The sequence below is a fragment of the Parus major genome, chromosome 2 (genome assembly GCF_001522545.3).
Source record: "Parus major isolate Abel chromosome 2, Parus_major1.1, whole genome shotgun sequence".
NCBI classification, from domain to species: domain Eukaryota; kingdom Metazoa; phylum Chordata; class Aves; order Passeriformes; family Paridae; genus Parus; species Parus major.
In genome coordinates, this window is record NC_031769.1 from 8,907,669 (window position 1) to 8,934,785 (window position 27,117).

Sequence of the window (27,117 nt, forward strand, 5' to 3'; positions counted from 1 at the left end):
TAAAGTCTATGTTTCAGATCAACCTACTGTTCTTTAGACCTAGATTTCAAGCTTTATCTCCTTTTGTTCTGGATTATATGTAAAATCAGAAATTGTCAGAGGAGTATTTTCCTCAGTGCTGCAGCCCCATGGCTCTCGATTGGTAACAGTTCAATGTGTGGGAGAGCTGATCAAGGTTCAAAACTACTCAGCAAAAGCCCAGTATGTTTTGACTGCTACAAATGAAGTTCCACTCCAGCTCCAACTGCAACCACTGAAATATTGCAACCTTCTCTCATTAGGTTTAGGTCTAAGATTTGGCCATCAAATCCTGGCCTCCATTTCTGCAGTACAAACCAATCAGTCCCAAGCCATTACTTTTTGATGATCTGAATTCTTTCTTCATGTGCAGTAGGAATTTCATGGTCAGCAAATACCTATATTGGGTATTTTAGTTCACCAAAAAAATCAGTGGGAACGAGCACTTAATTGTATGTGAAATCACTGCAGACCTGAGGGGCTGTCTGGAGTTGAGGAGCACAGCTGAACACCTTGAACTCCTCTGAAACATTCCCTGCTTCTGTCCTACATGCATATATATATACACAAATATATAAACACTTTCAGTACCACAAAGAACACCATGATATGTGAGAAAAATAATTTTTAGTTTTGTCAGATAAAGACATGAATATAACACAAGGAAAATATAACCAGCATTATAAAACAAATTGTACATATTATAAAAATCTTCATTGTTTTCCTAATTGCATAATACAATTATTTGTTTGGGGTTTTTTTTCTTCCTTATTTTCTCGAATCTTGCTAACGTTCTTTAGCAGTTTAAAAGCCCTCTTGATCAAACAAATCCATTCACAGAGTAGTGCTGGATGAAGTGAAAATGCATTCCCACAAAAAAAAGAGGAATATTTTGCATGCATTGAATTTTTGTATTTGAAATTTCCAGCAATTTTTTATTTTATTTCCAGCACATTTATTAAATAAGTGCATTCCTTTCCTTTCCTCTCCTCCCCGCTTTCTTTATTAATATTTTTCAATGTAAATTAAAAGTATTATCATTATTTATCTATGTGTACATGTATAGTGAAATACACACATACATAATAAAAATGTCTGATGAATATAAATATAAATATAAATATAAATAAAAATATAAATAATACCACACATTCACATATATGCATACAAATATACATTTACTCTGTACCACAGATTTCCCATAGTTCTCCAATTTCATATTGGATGTTTACTCCTAAGCACCCATTTAGTTAATTTTTGTGAACTATGATAAATGAAATTACTCTGTTGTATCAGTTCACTTATGCTCAGTGCAAATGTACAGTGAAAACTGGTTTCCACAACTTCTAATTACAAAACATTAGCTACCTGAGACTTCTCCAGCTGAGCAGATTAGCATAGATCTTCTCTGCTGACAGCTTTGACCTTCACTCCAGCAAACACTTGTCAAAATGCCAAAAGTAATTACCTGGCTGTTTAGGAAGGAGTAATGGGGTGTAGCTACCTACCTTTTCTTGTTACTGATCTAAAATGTCTATAAAACTTTGCCAAGAGGCACCCTCTGGATTTTGGCATATACATTTTTTTCTCATCTGTCTTTTTTTTTGTCTTTTTAATCTGTCTTTTTTTTTTTTTTTTTTCCAACAGACTATCAATATTTGCTATATGATCTCCTGCCAGCCCATCCCATCACAATTCTGGGGGACAGTCTAAATAACCCACTAGATGGATCTTGCAACAAAAAACATTTCGTGACTGCTGTCATCCTGATTTTGTTGCACTGATACAATCAGGAAAAAATATATTTAAAAGCAGCAGAAGCAATGCAGAGACAAATGATCATAATTATCCTATGGTGATGGTACTGTCTATCCTCTGAATTAACTTATACATTATAGCTTAATTTTTTTAATAAAAAGCCTTTTACTATTCATATTTCAGATTTACAATTAAGAAAACTGAGCTGCAGAGAATTTACAGATACTATTTAAAAAAACTATGGTATGGCTAGATTAAATCTAGAGATGTCTTTTGACTTCAGCCAACATAAAGTCATACGGTTTCTCTTAATCCGGAAGATTCAAAATTATGTAAAATATCTTTTACACACAACAAAGGGATTTAATGTTTTCCTGGGAACTAGGCAATGCTAGAAAGATTTAAGTATTTGCAGATTATTACAATGGTCAATCATCTCTAAATCCTGCAAACGACTTCCGTCAGACAATGGAAAACATCATCCCCAACTAAGAGCAAGACCAAACGTGGTAAGTCCAACTCGATCTTATCTTGTGTGTCAGAATGGATATGTGGAGCTCAGAAAAACTCAGGGGGAGAAAAAAAAACAACCTTCTTTGGCCATAGATGGCCCAGAGAACAAACAATTCATGCAGGTCAAGTCTCTTGCCTTGTAGTTCCAACATTCCCTAACCACAGTGCACCGGGCAGGAGCAGCAGCTGCTGAAGTAGCCTTCCGTCCATAAAAGACTGCTTAAAACGAAGGCAATGTTAACACACAGATCTGAACACTGCTGACAAGTGTGCCCTTGTGAGCACTGCCAAAAAACTTCTCTTATCTTCAAATACTCTCCCAAAGCTCTCAAATAATTCCTAGTCCCACTATCAAGAGCTCATTACTTTCCCTCTCAGATACATCCCTCCATGAGCTATCAGCAGTAGAAGGTCATGCAAGTGCCTATTTTCAAGACAGATGATACGTGAGTCCCCTGGACCTTCTAACTAAGCCTTTTTCAGCCAGAAACCCCCCACCTGCCCTTTCATCCAGGGTCACATTTGTGCTTCCTTCCCAAGATGTCAACCTGTAAATCGTGTTCTCCCGAGAGAACAAATTGCTCCCAGGTTCAGGGCAGCTGTCCTTACACACTGTTACCAAAACACCACACTTCTGGAGAAGGGCCTTTTCATGTTATTACTTTTCTCCAGGTAAAAGGGACAACAGGCTGATTCTAAGATGAGTATATTGATTTTCTGGTTTTTCTCTTGTGCTTTAAATAACAACTATTTTTCATAGACTCCTGAAGTAGCACTGCTCTCACTCACAATTTTTATTCTTTGGTTGATATGGAAGCTATCAGCTGAAATCACAAGACTGCTAATCATCCAATTTCATATATTAAAAATAGGATATTTAGTTACATCAGATAAAGACTATTTTCCTGTTTGTATCAACTAAAATAGAACACTATTTGTTCCACATTATCCCTGTTCCACATGGTGCATAGTGTTTATTTGCATGCACAGTTTAAAATCATCAGGTTAATCTTCTTCCACATATTGAGAAGTTTTAATCAATCTGTCTAATAGGTGGGGAAAAAGGTACTGACTGTTCTTTCCAAGATAAAGATGAGGTTACAATGCTATCTGGCCTAAATCAGGGTTTCTTCAATTCCCTTCTTTATGCTTACCTAGAAAGTTACATAATCATCAAAAAACATTACATAGCCAAACTCTTCTTTATATAAAAGATGCCTGCTATATGCTTGCATTAGTAGATTTCTTCTGTTGCATTCCTAAAAAATTTGTTTTAATATGTTTGGGATCTGCTGGAAACAGCAATAGCTTCTTAAGTGTACTGCACAAAAATACATAAAACTTTATTAAACATAACATTTAGAGGTGTCTGGAATTGTAATTATTATTGCTGGGTATGTCATATAGCATATACATTTCAATTTTCCTAGAAAATGTGCTACTTTTCATAAAAAATGTGAAATAGAAGAAATTTGGCTAAATAACATGGTGAAATACAACATTAAGCAATTGTCTTGGGTTCGGGAATTTTTGCTTGCTTTAAGCCAGAAATAAAATTAGTGCTCAAATATTTTTGTGTGGGAACTTTTTGATGCTATGCCCACATCAGGACCCCCTGTACTGCTGCTATACAAAAAATAAAAGTGTTTTGTTTCAGTAACACGTTTTCAGTGCCATGGATTTTAGAGCAGCTATTTGTTGATTTGCACCAACTAAAAACCATCCTACACATAAAATACACTGTTTCAAACATCTGTGCGTGGAAATCTTTAGCAAAGTTAAATGGAAAAAGACTTTCCACTTCCATAGTCAAAAATGTATTGGGAGATTTCTTTGGCTTAAAATAAAACCACCTTTCACCCCAGGCAGTATGATCCTGGATTATCAGCTCTGTAGATGTGAAGAAGCCAACTGCAGGAATTTGGTTATTTAATGGTGTCACACATGGTAATTATAAAAATTTTAATTTTTGTATTTTCACTTGATCTTAAATTAATTTTGAATTTTTAAAGAGCTTTAAATTTGTTAGCAAAGGACAATGTAAAAAAGGAGACTTATGTAGAAGAAATCAGTATTTGCACCAGAAGACTTTAAGAAACCTATCAATAGAAAACCAAATATTTTTGAGTATGTTACCAAGAAGCAATTACAGGAAGAAGTTTTCCTAAAGTGTTCAAAATTCTACCATCCTGACTTCCACCAATCTCCCGAGATTTACATGCAAGATCTATGATGGCAGCTCTATCATCAACAATGTCTCAGTGATTCTGTAGATATTAGTGATGATTTTTCTCTCAAACTTTTAGCCACCTATGATAAATGTCACTTCATATAATATATCTTTTCTCTTTGAATGTAGAGGCAACCTAGGCAACTATTTTTGAATAAATGCCTAACATTTAGACAGCTGCAACCAATTTAGATGAATTCTAACCTCACTACTAAAACACATTTAGATATATTACCAGAGGGCTCTTTAAAATATTCAGCTTTAAAATCTCTATTAACCTCTAAACCACAACATAAATTACTTAAATAGAAGACTTATTTTTACCAGTCTCCATAGGCCTGCTTACAGATGTCTGAAAAAAACCCTCCTAACAGAAAGACACGAGTTTCAATCTAAGCTTCAATTCTGCTATTTCCATTGAACCTTTGGTATAACTGTGTCATTCAGGTACTAAATATTGTATTCCACAATATTTTAATATCTATTCTACACCAATAGTGGGGTTCTCTTTATTTTCATTTAATTGACTGTTTTCTATGAATGGGTGTAAATAAGAGGCATGAGAATGCAATGACATAAACTATAATTGCTTTAAAATAAAGACTATTAACTACATTATGTTACTGAACACTTTTTGTTTTCTTCCCCAGGTCTACGAAATTATTAAGTAGTTTAACAATTCCCAATATTTAAGCAACTGGATTTATGGGTTTATGCCAGAATAGATGACATCACTTTATAAATTGAACAGAAGGAAGTTCTGCAGTTTTCTATTAAAAGAGAAAGTGGTTTCAAAGACAAGAAATATTTCTCCCTAAAATTAGATACTTCACCGTTATTCTTAGAGGAGAGGAGTGTATGTTAAAATGAATTCCATCCTTACTAATCACAGCAAAGAATACCATAATTAGAAGTCCATGGAGAAGAGTTATAACCACAGGTACTTGTTCTTCAGGATTGAGACACATTTTCTGAATGGTAGCACTTCTCACTTGTTCTATTTCTCAACAGAAGAACGAGGTGGGAAAGAAATGCCATCTTGAAAACTCATTAATCATTGTATCAGACATTTGGTACTGCAGGAGACAGTTCAGTTTCTGAATAATCTTTAAAACCATAATGACATCCTCTATTCAGCAACAGAAGGATTTGAGGAAAATAATTCAAATAGTTTTGATGATACTGCAGGGGAAAGGAAATCGATCCACTACAGAGGGCTCAGGAGGTGAAAAAGGACAATATGAACTAAGCAGGCTTCAGTAGAAGAAACCAGGATTTGCACCAAAAGTCTTAAGAGTCAAATCTTTATGTTTCACATTATAGACTGAAGAATTGTAATCCTACTTAAACCAGGGACATGGCAAGTGAAATCAGATCTACCTCACAGCCTCCTGGCTACATTGTTCAAATTTTCTGACACAGAAGCTGTCAGTTCTCTTTAAAGATGAACTTCAAATTATTCACAGACACAATCTTTGTTACCATCTCAGAGTGCAAGATATCTAATGCATGATCTGCAAAAATCTAGATAAAGGGAAGGAAATCATCTGAAGACTTTAAACTTCTGTTTACTTCATCACAGCTGAATTATGATCTTACAGTGACTGACCAATGAATATTTAAAAAACAACCATCACTGCTTACAACAGTTGTGGAGTAGAAAAAGGAACCAAGACACTCTGCCAGCATGGACAGGCTGGTGCCTGAAGCAACAGCCTTCATCTTGCTGAGACTTCTCTCAAGACTTCCAAAACTCACACCAAAAGTCAACAAGAAAACCATGACTGGCTATAATGATTTTGCTTTTTGAATTTAAGTTTCCTCCTTTTGATGACACAGAATTCCTGTCTCCTGCCCTGACAGTCACCATGAAAAACAAGATGGATGTTATTAGCAAACCAGCACAAAAAAAATTTGTCACATTTCATGATGCCAAGAGAAGCAGTTCATTGGAGGCAGAATAAAGCATAAATACTTTCTTCATCAGCTGGATCCAGGCTCATGAAGAACTTGGCCATTTAATTATCCTAATTAAGAGCTATGACATCCTGGACCACTCCAAACCAGTAAGACACCAGCAGCTGAAAACACTACGCAGCATAAGTTAACCCTAAGGGCTTTGAAGTATATGTTTCATTCAAAAGTGCTACAAGCTAAGGATGGTTTTTTGTCTGTTCAGAGCTGCCAACTTCAACAAAAATATTCATGTTCAGTGTCAAAAAGTTCTACTGCATTTTTTTTTTTTTTTTTTGTTATGGGTATTTCAGCTCAACTGTGATATGACCAAGGTTTGTAAATGCTAAATCTCAAAATCACAGATTTAATCATTTGCAGTCATTTAAAACTGCTGAGAAATTCTATATGGTTTTTTTTTATCTATTCCAATAACTTTGAGGCACTGTTTTTATTTAAATTAGCTTGTTATATTGCATAAGACAGTAAAATTTGAATAACAATATATTATTTTTGCATTTTTGTGTTTCAGCAGAATTAATTTTGTGATGTTTTATTTTCAGAATTAAATTGCTAGCAGAGAAATGGAGTCATACAAACTTCTTTTTTACAAGAAGTTTGTATGATTCAACAACTTACTCTCTAAGTCATAATAATAGTCCCTTTCAGACCATGTGCAGAGTGAAAATGTGAATTTCACCAACAGGGCAACAGGAAAGTAAAAAAAAGCCACAACAACAACAAAAAGCTAACCCCAAAACCATCCAAACCAATGGTTTAATTAAAAGTTACAAAAATTAAGGAAAAAAAAAACAAACTGAAAACTTCTCTTTATGTTCCTACATATACATTAAATAAATCAAAATTTCTGACTTTCTTTACTGGTGTGTATCACAAGATATCTGAGGCACGCAAGACCTGTTAATTCCCCAATATCTGGTTATGCCTTTTGTTGTGCTGTTTATCCCTGTCACTACCATGCCTACACCATGCACACAGCCCTTTGCTTTTCAGTCTTCACCTAAACACCTAAAATGTTGCACTTCAATACAAGAAGAAATGTAAGCATGACTGTAACACTAAAAGGCATCTCAGCAGTGCTGAGTGCCTGTGCCCAAAACCTCTCTCCTACATCTCTTCATGTGTTCAGTATGACCATTACAGGCACCCGATGACAAAATTTGTTTGGAAACTTCAGAAGTTTCCACTTTTCTAACTATCACTGTCCTTGCCTAAAAGGATTCTGGACTACATATAAAGCAATTTCTTTCCTCATTTCTATACCAAATATATTAAAATTTTATATAGAGTTAGCTTACTGATAATTGCTCTCTGCTAGGTTTGTCTTGATTTTTAACTGAAGAAAAAAGAAATACACATTTGTTTGTCTAAATGATGTTGTGCCAACTGTAATTACTCCTAGAGCAGGCCACCTATGTCTTGAGAAAGTTTATTTCTTCAAAACATTGAGATGAAATTACACTGCACTACTGAACCTGACTTATTAAGCAGAAATAAGCCAGAGGACAGCTACTTGAGGAAAGATGTATTCTATCATTTGAATGTCAAAGTGTGTGAAGCTGACGAAATCTTGGGTGTCCAGCTCTAGAACAAATAAAGGTATTGTTAATGTGAGAAAGCAAGCTATTCACAATTTTAAATTACTCTGTTGTCAGCTTCCCCATATAATTATGTAGCCTTAGAAACTGAAAAAAAAAAACCCAACCAAAAGTAATCAAAACATTTACTCAGAATTGGAACCGCAAATTGCTGGAGAAAAACAGTTTCATCAGCAAGAATGTCTCTAAAGGATTTTAGAGAGCTTTTTTTGCTTCAAAATATTTTGCTTCAGGTCGTGTGTGCACCAAGAAGAATGAACCTCAAACTCCAAGACAACAGAGGAAACTGTTTTTATTATCATACTTCTTTATCTCTGTTTTTTACTGGATATTTTAATCATTCAGCTCCTTGAATAGTTGTTAAATGGTCCCATGCCTTCTCTAACCTGAACATTTTTCAAACTTTATATATAGTTCCCTATATTTAAACCTTAAATAGTGCAAGGAAATTATGAAGTGTATCCATTTTGGTTATAAAAATATATGCTACATGAATAATAAGACTGAACTGCTTCACAGAAACTGTTCCTGTGGCTATCAGTGAGACTTGCACATACATAACACCTGCACAAATAGATTCCTTTTTGCAAATCTGAATCATTTGCATTCCTATAGTTATTATGGCATCTGATTAGCTCAATTTCCAAATGCTTTTCATTTCTAAGGATGTGACAGATTGTGAAATTCTTCTGTCCATTTGGTCTATCCATTTTCTGTAAACAAGGTCTACTTTCTCAGCTCCTGGAGGAATGTCAAGTTACCTAATAGCAGTACAGCATGGAATTATGCATTTACCTGTGCCTACCTTGGAAGTATGCACTGATTTATTTTCCTTTGGCTTCCCTTGGTTAATTAAATACTTGGAATACTTTTCTTCAAGACACGGTTGACTTTAAAAATTTATAATTACAACTAGAGCCTTAAAAAACTTCTTATGTAAGTATATATTGCTGTTGATTTTTTAAGAGAATTTATTTTTGGCTTAGAGATCTGGATGTAAGAAGTTTGCTTAAAATAAATGAACTGATTAGTAAGTACATGGACAAGCACTGAAACTTCATGAGTTAGAAAGGAAAAATAAGATACTTTTAAAATTTAAAATTTTGATGGATGGATAGAATTATGAGCTCTTTTTCTTTCTTTCTTATTTTTTTTTTTTAAGGACAAACACAAGGTTATTCATGACAATACTATGGCCACACTGAAATACCAAGAGAAGTTTATGTAAAACTCCTATAAACCTCTTTCTGCAGCCATCAAAACCTGAAACTTTTAATTCACTAAGCAAACAATTTAGAAAATGCCTGGGATATTAATGTACTGAAGAGCAGATAAAATTACTGTATAAAATATGAATTTAGATTGGTGAATCTGCAGAAATTCATAGAATCATGGAACATTTTGGTTGGAAAAGACCTCCAAGACCATGAAGTCCAACCTTAACCAAATACCACCATGCCCACTGAACCATATCCCAAAGTGCCATGTCTATTTGGTTCTGAATACTTCCAGGGATGGTGACTCCAATACTTCCCTGGACACTCTGCTCCAGGGCTTAACCACCCCTTTTTTTCACATTTTTCCTAATATCAAACCCAAACCTCCTCTGGCACAGCTTGAGGCCATTTTCCCTTTTTCTGTCATTTGTCTTAGAGAAGAGACTGACATTCACCTGACCACACCCTCCTTTCAGGTCATTGTAGGGAGTGATAAAACCTCCCCTAAGCCTCCTTTTTTTCCAGGGGTAACACCTCCAGCTCCCCTAGCCACTCCTCACAGGGTTTATGTTCCAGATCCTTCACCACTTGGTTGCCTTTTCTCTGGGGCAGCATTATTTTGTCCCCAGAACCTCCCTACTTTGTCAGCAGCATTCAAGTTAAAGTTGAAAACAACTACTTTGATTCCAGCAGTAAAAAAACCCAGAATGTTACATCTTCAGTTTTGCTGAAATAAACAAGTCACAGCATTTTTACTTTTCAGAGTAGCTTGTTAGGAACAGGCCAAGACACATCAGGAATTTCCTGGACTTGACAATGTTTCCACAGTCTTGCTAAATTTCAGTGGATGCCAATTCCATTCATTTCCTTATATGTAAATTTTTGAACACATGTAAGCCTCATTATGCACAACTGTAAAAAATATAAACTGCATTCAGATTTTTTTTAAACCTTCCTTTTGTCAGTTTCATCTCTTCTTGCATTGCAAAACTAATTATACAGTCCTGTCCACATTCACTGTGCAACTCTAGAGCTGACAGACATTTCTTATAACATACATTTTTATTTTTTTTTCCAAAATAAAGTTTCCTTTCTTACTGCACCACTTGTTATATGCAAGATGTTCCATACTTACAGTCATGCCTTCTGCCTTTCCCTGAATCTTTCCATTTCAGCCAGAATTTCAAATCTCTGAGATATGAAAAGCAGTACTATATGTGGTATTTAAATACAGACAAAGGACATATTTATGAAAGAACAAATGATATTATTCTATTTTCTATTCCTTTCCAAATAATTCTTAAAACCACTTTCCTCGTTCAACAGGTAATGGAGACAGAACTGTCATTTTCATCAAATTACTTATTACTACACTAACTACATTACTACGTAGACCTTGTATTCAAAGCTATTTTTTCTCCATGTGAAATTTTTTACAGTAATTTACAGTGAAATTCATCTGCCATTTTGAGTCAATTCACTGAGCTTTCTACATTTCTAAGATCAACTTTCACCTTCAATACTGTGAATAATTCAGTATTAGCAGGATTTCTTACCTTCCTGCTCACTCTTTTCTAATTCACTTATAACTATGTTGAATAGTCCCAGCAGAGATCCTTCCAACTTTTATTTTCACTATCTGAGCCTTTTAGAAAACTAATACTTTATTCCTAATCTCTGTTTCTTGCCTCCTAACCAATTAGCTATTCACCATTTTTCTGCTCCATATTCCACATTCTGAGAAACTATTTGTTTCCTTCAAAACTTCTGGGAAGACCTTGTCAAAAGCCTCTGGCAATTCAGGCAGGCTCTACCAACATCATCTTATTTGTTGATCCTTTCAGAGAGATTCAACACGTTTACAAGACAGGGGAAGTCACTGTTATAAAAGCCATATTAATTTTTCCCAGGAAAAGAATCATACCCATTCATGAGTCACAAAATTCAGTATTTATCGTAATTTTTGAGTTCTGACAGTACACATCTAGGGCTTTTTGACATGATAAACCCTTGCTACTCCTCAATCACCAGTTAACAAGACCCTTCTCCAATGCAAAGGGTTCTGCAAAGAAAGTTCTGGCATAGGAGCCACCCCAGTTCTTTCTGTCACTAAATTCATCCATGGTGAAAGCAAAAGGAGAACTTAATGAACACTGGGGACCCCAATCCTTATTTACATGAACTTTTCTTGTTTCTGTTTTCAAGTAATATTGCAACATGTTCATTTCTGATTTTTAAAGCCTATCAACTGAGGAATTTGGAGGCAAATCAGTTATCAATTCAGATACCTTGCAGAAATTATTTCTTGCAGTCAACAACTCCATAATATAGGTAATAGCCAAGCTAAAAAGGAGTCAATAGAACAGTGGTACTTATTCAAAAGCAGTTTAATTCTAGAAATAGAACCTTTACTTCCAAGATCAACTTGTCATTGAAACTGTTTAAATAGCACACTGACAAAGGCATATTTCTACTATTTTTTTGCCCCAGAAATTAAGGCTAAGGTGTAATAACATTTTTGTTCCCTGAAAAAAACTATCAGAAAAGTGAAAGTATTACATCCTCTTTTACAAATGACTAATGTGGTTTTTTGAGTTTTTGACAACACTTAAGAGTTTTTCACCATGCTGGAATTTGACTATAAGCCTCTATTTAATTTTCTTGACAAACAAGGAAATCTCAAACAGTTTTAATGGACTCAAAGATGTTATACTTGAGTTTACCATGTGCCACTCACCTCTCGACTGTCTCTCCCTTTAAATGTCTTCCTCTGGGGAAACAGGATGTGTCTGTGCTGTCTGCAGTGGTACTGACTGCTAAACGAACGTGGGTGGTCACAGTTTGGGAAAGGAGGACAGGGACTTACCTGCTTCTTTGGCAACATCTGCAGTTGAAATATTTTGGAGGTTTGAGTGCACTCGGAAGGTCACAGCTGGTCCCAGCACGCTGAAAGAGATTATTAAAAAAATGTAAGATTCATAATCAAGAGACATGGCATAATATTCCTTATCAAAATAGGCTTTTAAAGAGAACCTATTAAGACACCATTTAGCCCTCTTCCTTTTGCTTCATTAGCTACATTTGCATACATTTTTATACCTCTTGTGGTTTCCTGTGTGTATTTTGTGCCCGTCTGAAAGAATTTCAATGACATTAACTAAACTTCAGAACGCTCCTGTAAATAATATTCTTATTATGAAGATGGCAAAATGGAGACACTGAAATTGCTATTCACTCAAGTACAGCATAGATCATCACTGGAATTCGGCATCCAGAGAAGATTATATGTATTTTCACATTTTATATTCCTAATATCAACACAACTTCAGTTCCTCTTGTCACAACTGCAAATCAGAGGGACAATAGAGAAACTCAAAATATTTATCTTAATCATATTCTGCAAGTATGAATGTGTGGAGAAGAGATTCTGGACATATCTGATCCAATAGGTGGTTTTGAGCAGAAAAATACCACAAAGTATTTATAATTTAACAACAGAGGTCATCACCTCTTGGAACAATTTCTGAGGAGAAATTATTTGACTCCGTGGAGACCTTTCTGCGTGTAGCCTGATGGTCCTTTATGGAACTAAAATCTGTAAGACATTTACAGAGGAAAGTACTGATTAGCCAGATGTAGAGTGGCATTGTACTCACAGTGCCACCAAAAAATATCATTAGACAATTTTAAGAAAAAATAAATTTGTATTAGTAATGTTGCATTAATTGTCCATCCATCCCAATAAACACCTTACATGTATATCTGATGAAAGAAAATAAGAAATTTCAGGTGTGATGTCCTTCAAACTATGCTTAAATACTTATTTAAAATAATGTAAGAAAAATACACATAAAAATACAGTGAATGTATTTTTGAAGAAAAATTTCTGGGGAACAGGAGACTATATAAATTATAATGCAAGAATTACAGAAAATAAGAGTGAAGGGTCTCAAGAAAAACAAAAATTGGCACTATTTTATAGAAGCTTACTTACATAATATGTATTATGCAAGTTCCTAGGGTTGTTTTAACTCATAATATCAGTGAAAAGAATTACATTTATACTACGATGAGCAACCCTGCTCAAAAGGTGAAGTGCATGGGCTGGAACTGTACATGTAACAGCTTTTGACATCCTATGGCTGTGGCTTAGGAGAGAATAAAATCAGAAGAGCTGCTGGATAAAAGAAATAACTTGAAAAATATTTTCTTGCAGGGCTTGAAACGAAGTATTTAGTTATTCTTTTAGTAAAATGTTCACCTCTTACAATCATAGAATGGAGAGCACTTAATGAAGTGTGCTTAATTGCATCACATATATCCTAGACAGAAATACCTTTAAACTTTTTCCATTTCAGGCAGAAAAAACCTTTTCTTAACTATAAGACTTTGCTTTGAGGTCACAAAGGGAATCAGAGTAAGAATAAGGATAAGGAATATCCTTTCATCTTTTACTAGCAAAGCATGCACTGCACACATTTTATTCTGGAGTTAACAGGGACTGCCATTAATCAATCATTTTTCTCAAAGTACTCTTAGGAGGAGGGGAGAAAAAGAATACAGATTTTACTGTTAAAGGACACTCTAAGAGCCTGGTCACTGATGGTCAAGAAACACTTTAAATAATGCCAGGCAATTATAGCACATTTTTCAATATCATATTAATGTTATAGATTAAAATAATCAATGATTGCAAAGTACTTTTTATTTGAGATAACTGTTTTACAAAAATCCAGACTATTCTGCCACTAACCCTGAGATAATCAACCATAAAATGCACCTGTTTCAGGATACCAAACACTAACTAATCTTGCACTGTCCTTCTTTCTGTGTTGCAAACATTAAGAGAATGCTGATTCCTCTTCAGCTGCTCAGATATTTACAGTGCCATTAGCAGTCTGCTTTAAATAATAGCAGCACCACCCCAGTCCACAGCTCTTGCATGACCAAGATAGCAGGGAAAGAAAAACTAATTTCAGATATTCCCCCCAAATCTTTACACATAGGCCATTATAGCTGAGAACGTAGAACCAACACAAAATTTCAGCTACAATGTAATTGCACTTCAGCTCTATCCACAAAGACACAAAGTTCCCTGCCCTCCTTCCCTTACCTGAATATTTTACTTTTATCTCACAGCTGCTCCCCACTTCCTCCCACTTCTCCTGCCTTGCCCCACTCCCTGCAGCCCTGCACTTCCTGGCATCAGTAAAATCATATAGATTAATCATTAATCATTTCAGTGACCCAGCCCAGGCAGTGAGAGACAGGGATTTCCAAGGAGTGAAGCCTGTCAGCAGCCATCCCACTATTCTCTACTGACTCCACCTGGAGAACCCAGGAACACGAGAAGATCCAAGTCATGCCCACATCAGTGTTGCCACAAGTACTGTCATTTCTCCTCACTGCTCAGGGAAAACAAGAACAAAAAACAACACGAGGAAAAAAATTCCTTGTGCAAGTGGGATGATACTGAGTTAAGACCATCCTCTTGCAGGAACAAATAAATCTCAGAATCATTTAAAACACCCACTCATATGTTGCTCTGTGGGACATTGTATTCCTCTACTGTATTCTTGTATGCAAGAAATCACCTGAGCACCACATCAGCATGGCTTCACTAGGAATACTTGCAAAATTCAGAAAATAAAACAGCTTTTGTCACAACTTTTTGCAAATTGGCATTCTGTTTATTTAAAAGCAAACAAAAGACCTTGAGATTACTTGGTCAAAATTGCATTTCCACTTGATGTTTTGGGAACTGACTGCTTCAGGAGCTCATAAAATGAGATTTTTCTCATGGGGGGCTTCTGGCAAAAGCACTCAATAAATAAACATTTCAATAACAAAAGATGCCCTTTAGGGAATTCCTTACTGTTCATTATGTCTTGGATGAGAACATTTAAACAAAACCATTAATTATTTGACTGCAAAATATTTTTAAAAGACTTTTTAACAAGAGGTTGACCAGCCTGAAAAAAGGTTCCAAGATGTATAAAATGCACCCCTGATAGGAACTTTAAGTTGAGTAGATGAGACTTTCCTGTGTCAGACCCTCTGAAACCTGCATAACACTTATTGCAATGTCTTCAAACTGCTCTAAATACAGAGGCTCACCGAAGTGCACACATTTATTTATGAACTGCAAGCAAACCATTCCCACAGACGAGAGAGGTGCTGGAGGAGCAGAGGCATCACTGCTGCCTGGTACCTTACCCCAGGCAGCACTCAGCAGCTGGGCAGGAGAAAACAGTCACACAGAAACCACACTGTCCAGGCTGAAACCTCACCCCCATCTGACATCTGCTGCAACTGAGGTTAAAAATGTTAGATGGTATTTTTTCTCTATCCCTACCCTGAGCTGCATGCTACTACAGTTACCCCCATGTAAAAATGTAGTAAATTTTTTCTGACACAAATGAACTTACACTCACTTAAGTAAGTGAAGATTGTGAATTTTAGAAGGACTCTGGACTACACAATGTAATTGCACTTACCACTTTTTTCTTATACTTCTTTACAATTTTTTTTGAATAAAGGTAAGCAGTTCTAGCTTCAAGGCTAATAAATAGTGACTTACCCCCACACAAAATGTAATGTCTGTTGCAATGACCTGCTAAATTTATTATTCAAACTTTACCAATTAATTTCCCCCCTGTTGGCTGTCACAACTTTTGCCTTTTTATTTTTTTTTACTTACAACAATATTGCCTTCAGTCATAATAAGGGGTTATTTTACAAAGACATTCGAAGCATATTGCAAATTGTCACCCTTATGTGCTGTTGTCTTTTATTCTGTTTACTAGAGATGAAATAATTACAGTGTTTATACCAAAATGACTTGAAGGTTGATTGCTGATTTAATAATATCCCCTCCCCTTGGGTTTATATTTCCCATCTGAAGGTGGGAGGGTGCACAATACACACAGAAAAAAAGAATATTCTTTGTGTAAAATACAAGTATTTCCTTTTGTTAATTGTTTTACGACTAACAGCATTCTTATATTTTCCCTGTCAACAAATGAATGATCTGGATAAACAGAGCTGGAGCGTGATCAATATGGCAAGGTCCATATCACTTTCAAGCCGTAGGTTATAATTATATTTATGAATGACAGGATTTAAATCTCCATAAATTATGTACCAAGCTTTTCATGCCTGCTCCTCTCCCTCGTGTGCGTGTACTTCAGCATTACAGTATCACACCACATGTTCTCTGAGAGATGCAGTCACAGTCTATCATACCCCCTAGTGGAAAAGGATTTGAGAAGCAAGTGCCAACATGGGTCTGTGTGCTCCTGAAGATCAGACATAGAGCTGATGCCAGATGGAAACGATCTGAGGTGGCATCTCATTTTTAAGATCCAGGCAAAGTGCAATTTCTCAAGACTGGGGGAAGATGAGGAGATTAGAATTGGCTATTTCCAACATGAAACATTCTCTTAATGACCCTATTTTATAAAACAGGGCTTGCCTTAATAAAGCTTAGATTTGAAATTAAAGTCACTAGTTGTCTATATGTTCATTTCAAAATCCTTTAATCTCTGGAGGTTAAGAAAAGCAATTAGCAATGCTCCAGAGGACTGTGCAAAGCAAATTTTATAGCAGTGAAGGTAATTGTCTCAGGAAACGTTTGGTGGCCTTGAACTAATGACTTGCAATGTGTACACATTTCTATGCTTTCTGTGTTTAGGAATTTGAAGCTCATGTCCATTGTTTATACTGCACTGAAGCCTCCTTTTCACATTCTCAATTTTGGAAAAAACAAGATGCTCTTGCTGCTGTAACTGTTTTATATATTATATTTAGAGGTACAGAAACATACTTACGTCAAATCAAATCAATGGGGGAAAGCACATAATTAGCAGAGGCATTTTTATACTACAGTATGTTTCTACAGCATGATTTACAGAGAAAAGCAAAGGCAAAAAATTGTAGCTGGACACTGGCACATAATACATTAATGGATTAAGAAGTGTACACTGGTTAGTTTTGTTCTCCTTCTGACACTCAGAGTACCTGTAAATCAGTTTACTACTTGATTCAAGTTTGACCAACATTTTTGACCGGAACTGCTGACCAGAATTTATTTTGTGAATCATTGCATCTTACTGTATTTACATTACACAAGCAGGCACCTGACTGAGATTCAAAGATTCAGGAAAGCTTGAAAAGGATGTGCTGTGCTGACCCACTACAAAATAACATCCCTGAACTGTTGAGTAGAGAATTATTGATCATCACTCAGACTTAATACTAAAAAGGCACGCATCTCTCACTTTTTAATATCTTTACTGTTCAATGATTTGCTTCACTTTGCACCTGGACTGCAGAAATATCAATGTGAAGCTGTATGTATTCTCACATTCCTATTGACAGGTATGTATGCACAGCCAGTGATCAATTAAAAAAAAAGTCTTTTTCTTTTTTAGCAAAATGAGTTTTTTGAGCCCTTCTCAGGAAACTCTCAACATGCTCCCTAAAGTGCAGAATGATGCAGTGCTCCAGAAAACCCTGCAATACAGCAAGTAATATATTATCTATTAATATTTATATCCTTCATATACACTAAGCATGAACAGTTTGCAGCATTCTCTGAAGTGTTCCTACACTAAACACAGCATGGAGAGAGAAAGTTAAGGACTTGTTGTACTGGCATTACGCCTGGTTACACGGACAGTGACCAGGTGCTGAAGATGGAAAAGCAAAATCCTTGCTAAGGGAGACACTAATTGCAGTGCCCACCAGGTAGTGGCTGAGTTCCTATCACTGCTTGAATTTCATTAGAGGGGTTTTCACCAGGCAGCTGGGAGGGATAACAAGTGGACCACAAAGATTAGAAAGACTGACAGTTTCAGAGCAATCACATCTTGCAGATGTAGCTACATAGAAACAAAATTTGGTCTGGATTTGATAGTTGCAGCCCAGATTTACTTCTGCTAGTTACATTCTTCATAAAGCAGGTAAGACCTTGTGGTGCCCTCTTCTCTCCCCCTGTCACAGTAAGTGCTGAGGAGTGACTGCACAGAGCAGCATTTCAGGGGCACAGAAGAGGTTGCAAGGTGTTCAAATAATGAAATGCCTGACACACAACCGTCATTAGAATAATTTCCAGACTGAAGTCACAGAAAAGGGATGACTGGTCCAGGAAGGGACACTTTCCAATAACAGCAGTCCATGGCTGGTGGGTCTCTGATACCGATACTAAAAGATGGAGCTTTAATTATTTTACATTAATCATTAATTTTGTATTAATCATTTAATCTATATGCATCAAAATTGTGCTAAGTACACTGATCCTAATTTACATTGCAAAAGATGATGAAAGAGTATTTTAAAGATTTTACAACTTACTTCATCTGAGGTGAAGATTATTTTGCTAAGCCTACAATTTAAATGATTTTAAAAAGAGACAACGCTTAATTTAGAGATTGATGCTACACTCAGTTTGCCCTATTTTTATTCTTCACAAAATGCAACTTTTGATGATTACTCAATATCTATGAATAATTTGCAGAGTTTTAAAATAATTTTTCTATTAATCTGTCACAAGCCATGAAACTTGACATTTTCACCACACTGAGTACATGAAAGTTGCCAGCTTTGCCTGCCATGCAAATAAGGTTCTTAATTACAGTATTTAAAAGAACAAACCATACAAGCGCTATAATTTTTTATGGTAAAAAAAAAGGGTTTGGACCCTGTGAGGGGGGGCAAAATGATCTCAAAAAGCTTCTTAAATGTACAGTGATTTTTCTTCCACTCCCCAAGGATTAAGCTAAAGGATAAAATTTATGTCATTAAAAAAAAAAAAAAGGCATTCTATTAATATTCCCATTTTCCTTCTTTATACTTTTATATCTAGAAAGAGCAGACATTTTTAATTTTCACCCAGTAAGCCTTCAATGGATTTCACTGGCTTCAGCCCTCCTCACCCACTACACACCTGTGTTGTTAATGGAACTGGTATAAAATTTGTCTGCTGAGATGACAGTCACCTTTTGCTCCACTTGCACAAGTGACTTTTAATCCTTAATGAGGAGCATGACTCACATGTTAGGGTTGTTACAGAGGTCCAGGTTTGGAAAGAGCTTTGATAGGATCCATGTAGGACACAAGTTTCTTGCATCAGTATTAGGCAGCACAACCAAAGACAAAAGAACCCCAAACTTTGCTGCAGTCTTAGTTCAAAAGGCTACCAAATTCTGGGTGCTGCAAGCACAGCTCTTCTGCTTGTCCTCAGGAGGACCTGTTGGCTTCTCCTTGAGCTCTGAGAACACCAATAAGAAGATTTGTTCTTGAGGCTCCCCTGTCAGCTCTGAGGTCATGATATTTCCTTGGCAAAGGAGGCACTGCAAGTGGAATTTATTGGTCTTTTTCAGTTGTACCTACAGATGTATATTTGCTCTGTCTTTATGGCTCTTAAGGAACCCAAACCCTTCCACAGGCAAGTTATAATTCAACTTATTGGCCTGTTTATGCAATATTTACTAGCTAGGCAGTAACAAAAATGCTAAAGAATTGTTTATCTTTTTTGGCTGGGTCAGCAGTCATGTAATACTCATTAAATCTAACCATACAAGTCATAAAATGAGAGAAGAAAATGTGTGTTTGTACTTCTAGGAGAATCAGGTAGCCAAGGTCAGAAGGATCAAGACAGACATACACATAAAATAATTTTTATATTTCTTCTAAGAGGTTATTCTTTTAAACAAATCCCTAGATGAAAACTTTATTTTTTTTTTTTCATTTCTAATATTAGTAATTCTATTTGTGGATGAAGTTTTAGTTCAAGAGTGAGAATCACAGTTCTCTCTTTCTATTCTCATATCTGTCATCAAGTCCTGCATCATTTTAGGGAAAATGAAGCAAACTGCTTTGGGTTTCAATCTACCCATCTGTAGAATGGAAATTATTACCTGCAAATAATATGTAAAGTGTTAAACAAATTAAATACAATGGCACACACTCAATGACTTCCTTGAAAGAAAGGAGTATATCCTACCTACCCTATAATGTTATGAACTTTGGTTTTATTAAAAAAGGAATATGATGGCATTCTCAGTCACACAGAGAGATAAGTAGTAGAGAAATATGAAGTTAAAAAAAGACAGACTTCAGAAGTTCACATAACTGTAAAAACTTTCTCTTGAGAAAGGACCCAGAAGTTCATGGAAATGTATCAACAATAGTGGATTCATTCTGCTTTTGATTATGAAGGTGCAAATCCTCTGTTTTAATAAGATGAAATGTTGTAATGGAAAGCCAAGCACCATATATATTATTTTAAAAAATCTCTTTAGATTTTATGGTCTTTCTCTTTTGTAACCTAAAATTCATAAAATGCTGCAGGCCAAAATCCTTCCTGTTATTTTAATGATTTTTATATTTTTTCTAGCAGGAAAGTTACAGTGGAAAAGGCAAAATTATCTTGGTTATATGCACATTCATTTAAGAAAAGAACACAAAATGTATTGTACCTCAGGGGGAAAAGCCAAAAGACTAATGTAACGCTAAGGTTGTGGAATCACTCATTTTTAAGTAAGGAAATGCATAGTTTAAATTTTTTACCATTTTTTTTTCCTTATCATCATTCTTCTAAAAAGTGATGAATCTTTGTATTATAAATTAGTTGTCAAATGAGACAATATGTACCAGAAAACACAATGTAAATTCTTATAAATGCCTGCATGCAGTGAGTTACAGCAATACATTTTTCACATAATTTGTTTCCCAGACTCATTAAATCTGTGGGAAAAGTCAAGTTTGAATCAAAGCAGTTCCATTATTTCTGAGTTATGTTTTTATAACACTTTAAACATGATTATGTCAAATAACCATAGCTATTTGTTTGCTGTTCAAAGTCAGAGAGCAGATGACAAATACTGCTCAACTTTCTTGAAAGGTCTATCTTTTGATTGAGACTAAGCATGGTACAGTTCAAATTGAAATACAAATCTTGCTTAATTTCTAGACAACAAATAGGGTGGAAATTAAAAAACCAAAATCTACTTCTAGTTAATATTACAGCATCTCAAAGAGACCAGGATGAGTTATAGAACATTCCTTTCAGTAAATTTAAATTACATAGACAGCAGAATCCAGAATCTGCCAATCTGGGAAAAAAACTTTGCAAGAAAATGAATCTACACATGTTCAACATACAACACAAGAAAAGATTAATCACACCAAATCAAGGAATCAACGGAATCATGGAGAAGCTGCACAATGGAGGGAACTTTTCAAATACAAACCTAACAAGACCCTGTGCTACCTGTCATACCACTGCTCAGTGGTTAAATAATCCTCCCTCACACTATCCATCCTGCCTCTCGATAATTTCTCGAGTTGTTTACATTTAGAGCATACATACTCCACATGTCATAACCCATCAGCACAAAGGAGTGAAAATGCCAAGTACTGTTCCAGTGCTTAGGTTCTGGATGACTGAGTATGATTAACTGGTCAATTGACTTTTTCAGGTGTTATAAAAATAACACGGCAAACAATGAACAAAACCTGCAGCGCACGATTAGGACACTACAGCCAATGCACGTTTGTAATAGGTGAGGCTGGGAGATCCGCTCACCACTCTGCCTGCCCAACACTTCCGATTTCAAAGTGTTTTAAGCTTCTCCAAACTTTCACCACTCGGTTTGATTTTCAGATATCCTCCTCAGTTCAAGTTCTTTTCACTGGGATGGTTGGCTGGCTTTTCAAATTGTATTTCTTCCAGCCCAACAGTTTCAGCTCTTCCTAAGAGCAGGGATAATGACAGGCAGGGTTTGGTTTGGTTGTGTAAGGCCTGTTCTTTGAAAAGGAAGTGCAAAATGTCTCTAACTCCACTACTTGCAAACAAGAGATTTGAAGTACAAAAAGAACGTGCTTGTAACTGTGCTCATGATAAGCCTTTCAAATTCAAGCTTTTGTTAAAATCACTGTTTACACAAAACTATTAAAAAAACATGATTAACGGTATGGCCAAGCTACTGTATAACAGGAAAAATCAATCTTACTTCAAATACAGAAATGCAGCCTGTTTTTTAAAAGTTTTTTTTCAGTGGGATCCTTAAAATCCAAAGATGAACGATGGTCAAATAGTAGAGAAGACCAATATTTTCAATGTTTTGGGGCCTTAATTTCAATTTTATCAGACTTCAGCAAGTAAGTAGCAAATGAAGTATAGAATAACAAAGATTTAAAGGCCCTACTGTTACTTTAAATTCTGATAGAATCTATCACAGTTCATTTGAGGAAAAATAATTTCAGGAATTAATTTATTTAAAGGCCAAATACCAATGTCTGAATGGAGAGCTGACTTCTGGGACTACTGAATGCTCAGGAAATTGAATGCTCAGCAGACTGAAGCCAATGGGATCTCTGTCTCAGTCAGGAAAGTTCATTTCAGAAAAGGCTGAGTAAGTATCCACTGAGACACTGGACACCTCATAGCGGTAAATGCTTTGACACTAATCTTTTCATGCATTACTCCAGCTCTGGATGGTCCTAATAAAATCCCATACCTCATATGAGTTAAATATATCAATTCGTGTTTGCCAAGCATTTTGATAGTGTAGTGAAGAGCAATATAGGAAAAAAACCCACAAACTAAAACAGAAGGAAATGGGGTTTCTGACCTCAAAGCAGAATTTGAATAAAGTGCAATAAATAAAACCTGAAGTCACACATTGAACAATGAAAATAAAATGGAAAATTGAAGAGCTACTCATTAACTGAGGATTTCTTTTCTGCTCATGAAATAAAACAGTTGGCTGTAGAAAAATACATAGATGTGATTCAATATTTCAGAAGTCTATCATAATTAGTGTTACTCAAAAGATTGGTCACCGGAACAAAACAAAATAAAAAAATGGATGGAGTTCAGCCCAAAGTCAATGTTTTGTTTATCTTTATCACCTAAATAAAAGCATTTTCCTTATAAGTCAAGCTTAGTTAAATTTTGAAACTAGTTATTACTTTGAATTTATATATTTTCTTTTCCAAATGTCAAATCACATATCTGTGTCTGCTAGAAAATTTGAAAGGTATTTCAGCTGAAGTCTTCATATGGTTTCCTTGTATACCTTCAGTTAACCTGAATTTTTCATTTTTCATATGATAAACTATTTAAGTAAACACTGAATTCACCTATAGTTCCAGTGTGGTAGGGAGCACTGTGAGGGTGAAAGCTGAACAACCAGCCTGAATCCTGGATTTTGGAGATTTAGACTCTGAAAGATGAGGGATTTGGTCTTTTAACTTAACTCTGGATGCACAATATAGATGCATAAATTCATGGTAGGGGAATAATGGTTAAATGAAATGTCTTTGCAATCCAGGACATTATATTAGATAATCAGAATCAGCCTTTTCAACTTAAAAAAATCTATTTATATTAGCATTTCAAATTTAGCCTAAGTGTCCTGTTCATTCTCAACATTATATATATAGATTATATGGTCATATAGTGAATTGTTACACTTCAAAACAACAGCAGCAGATTGAGATTAATGTAATTTCATGGAATGAATATAGAGTGCTCTGCTAGAGATTTTCTGCTGAAAAATTATACATGAAAATGGAAATGCTGGTCAAGTTAGCACATCTCCTGAAAGTTCAGTTCTTAGAGTAGTGAGCTTTGGTATATTAGATGGCAAAAATGAGCAAACTGCCATTAAGATAAATGAGTGGAGGAAGCTAAAGCAGAACAAAATGGGGAAAAAAGAGACACGTGGAGTAAAAGATGCTCAACGGCAATTGGGAAAATCATATCAGTCTAGAGAGAATGTAATATCCAGCTGAAAATCTCACTCTTAACTGGAGGCTGAGAATGATATAAGGCCTGAAAAACTATGAAATCAGAATAATCTGTTTTCTTTCCATACAAAGGTGTTTACCTAAGGTCAGAGCTGATACTTTCCCTTTACTATGTTGGCATACCCCAAATGTGAGAACATTAAATACAAATTCAAAAATTTGTATTCTCATCAGAAACCAGTTTATGCTCTAATCAATGACTTTGACTATTAATTATGTGTCCATTCCATGTCTTTCAAAGTTGAGCTTAGAGATTTTGGTATTTTTATTTTATTACATTTGAATGTTTCTTTTATAAAGTCTCATGTTGTGAATAACTCAATTACGTGAAGAAGGCCAATGCTGGAGATTGCAAAGTCATATTTTTTTTAAAGAAAATAGATACAAACTAAACATTAGTACACATCTGACTTCAATCCCTGATACCAGTCCAATAATCAATCACAAGGGACATTGGACACCCATAATTAGATTATAAAATCATAACTATAGTAATTTTACGTCTGCTTGCATAATTACATCAGCATGCTAATATCCTTTTAATGGTCTCTAATGATGTAATAAGAAATAATGGAATTTATTTGACAGCTACATAACCATTAACAAAACATATTAAGCATAACTATTACTTCCATAAAGATCCAGGCTGTATCCAAAAGTGACGACTAACATGCTGGATCTTTTTTTAACATTGAAATATTTCTAATTCTGAATTCTCTCAATCTATTCCCACTCATCTGCTTCACAGAGTGAGCAAAGTTTATGTCAATGCAAATTTGACAACAAATCGGCTGTAGAAATGGACTGGATGCTGTGGAAGCCAAGCCTGGGGATATCCTGTGAACTGAAGCCTATCAGTTAAAGTTGGCAGGACTGTAAAAGACAGAAGATAAAATAAGCTGATTATTACCAAGCATCAAGCACCAACAATCAAGAGCTAACACAGGGTGTTGGTAGGAATCCATGGCAAAAGCAATTGTCCACTTAAGTAAGTCCAAAGCACATCAAAAAACTAAAAATATAAGGAAGAATGAAAAATATTTGCAGACAAAACTAACTAAAGGCAGTAATTTATTAGTGAAGCAGTTCCTTTCATTTTCCTTTGTTTATTTTTTTTCAGAGAAAAGGACAATAAACTGGTAACTGAAAATTTAAAGAACTTTAAAAGAACTCACCACTTACCCTTATCTACTCAGTTCTTCCACTATTGCTATTTCACATGATGACTTTGTCTATATTCTTAAATTAACCCCATGATTCTCATTAACATGTCATTACTCTGAAATCTTTGCCATAATCTAAAAAATCCAAGTCTACACTGCTACTTTCTAACCATGGGGAATTCTTGGAGGGAAAAGAGTATTGAGAATTCCAGACCAAGCAAATACTCAGGTCAGAGTTAAAGTAGGCTAGTATGACAAATGCTCACCCTTTTTATAACTCCTCTTTCTCCAGGCTGACATATTTTTTTCTACATAATTTCCCCATTTTTACAAAAAATTGAATCTTTAAGAAAAGGATACTTTTAGCTGCCAGTGAAATAAAATAAATCACCCATGATGCCTTAGCCCATGTAAGAAGCATATTTCCTGAGAAATATTTCCTGAGAAATATTTCCTGATATGTCCGTGGTGACTATGACATGACATCAGGTTTTTCCTGAAACCCCTCTCCATGAGACCACTCAGGAGCTAACCAGAGTATTCAAATTCTTACTGTTTTCCACTGACAGTGGTGCAATGTCAAGAAAACAAATCCAAAACACTTTTGGGCAAGGCTTTTGTCTAAAACTTCTACTACTGCTTTATCTACTGGTCAGCTCCACCTTCCCTTAAGTACTTTATGGGTTTAACCTGAGCCACCTCATTCTCTTGAAAAAAGATTTATTATGGATGAATTCTTCACTGGTTTGATATTTAGGATAACCCTTCACAGATTCATAGATTTTTAAACAGTCAAAGACTGATAAAAACATTGTATAGATAGAAAGAATGCTCAGTCCTGTTTGGTCTTCCTGTAATTCATACTACATTTTAAGGTACTGACCACATAATTTTTTTCAATACAGTCATGTGACTGCATATTAATAGATGCAAAATAAGCAGCTAATTCTGCAGTTTAAAAGAAAGGTCCATCACAACTGGCTAAACCACTGGAAGAATATTTTTCATTACAGAACAAATCAACTGCAATGTGTTGTGATTTATCAAATGATAAAATATAACCAAAAGGCTTTATACTAATAATAAGAAAGGTAGGCGAAAGTGCTCTTGTACTGTAAATGAACGAAGTTAACGAAGCTGAACCCACTGATTCCAGCAGAGAAAATGTTCCATGGGATTTCTCCTTTAAATGTGCAGTAGACTTTCTCTGCAAGTGTTCAAAGTTAAGGGTTCAAATTCTCTTTACAAGATAGTAGAATATATATATATATATTCAATTTAAAAGCTCAGTATTCATAAAAAATATTTTATGAAATACAACTAAAAGACATTAATCAAAACAAAATATGGGAATATTTTCCTTCTCAATAATTAAAGCCAATATGCCTGGTATTTTCCAGGTTTCTGAAAATATTTTCTCACCAGGAGTCCATTTTTCCATACAAATACAGTAATAGAAGGGGTACAATTTGACAAGCAGTCCCAAACCTTCTGAAACACAGGCAGGAGCTGGGTGCTACCCAGATATCAGCTATTTCCTGTGTGCCCAAGATATGGCTTCTTTTCTCAAAACCCTCCCACAGACCTTTCTTTTCAATTACCTTTGCATCAAACTACATCTGTTTTATACAGAGAGGATGAAGTTTTGTGAAGAACATGTTTCTTCCAAAACGCCTTCAGAAAATCTTCAGTCTAAATGGACATGGCAGATCATAACCTCCTAGTTCATGAGATTAACATACAGAGCATTCATCAGTATGAATCATAGGAGGAAAACCAGTGTTCAGCAGAGTTGAACTCCCTGTGACTTGTTAAATAAATAGCTGACC

The 27,117-nt window shown here is 35.3% G+C and overlaps 1 protein-coding gene across 1 annotated transcript in view; it reads right to left on the minus strand.

Annotated features, from left to right (window-relative positions):
- Positions 1-27,117, minus strand: part of PTPRN2 (protein tyrosine phosphatase receptor type N2) — a 564,688-nt gene that overhangs the window by 334,811 nt on the left and 202,760 nt on the right. Inside the window, exon 11 of the mRNA XM_015651707.1 lies at positions 12,175-12,254. Within this exon, the coding sequence (XP_015507193.1) occupies positions 12,175-12,254 (80 nt within the window). The remainder of the gene's footprint in view (positions 1-12,174; positions 12,255-27,117) is intronic.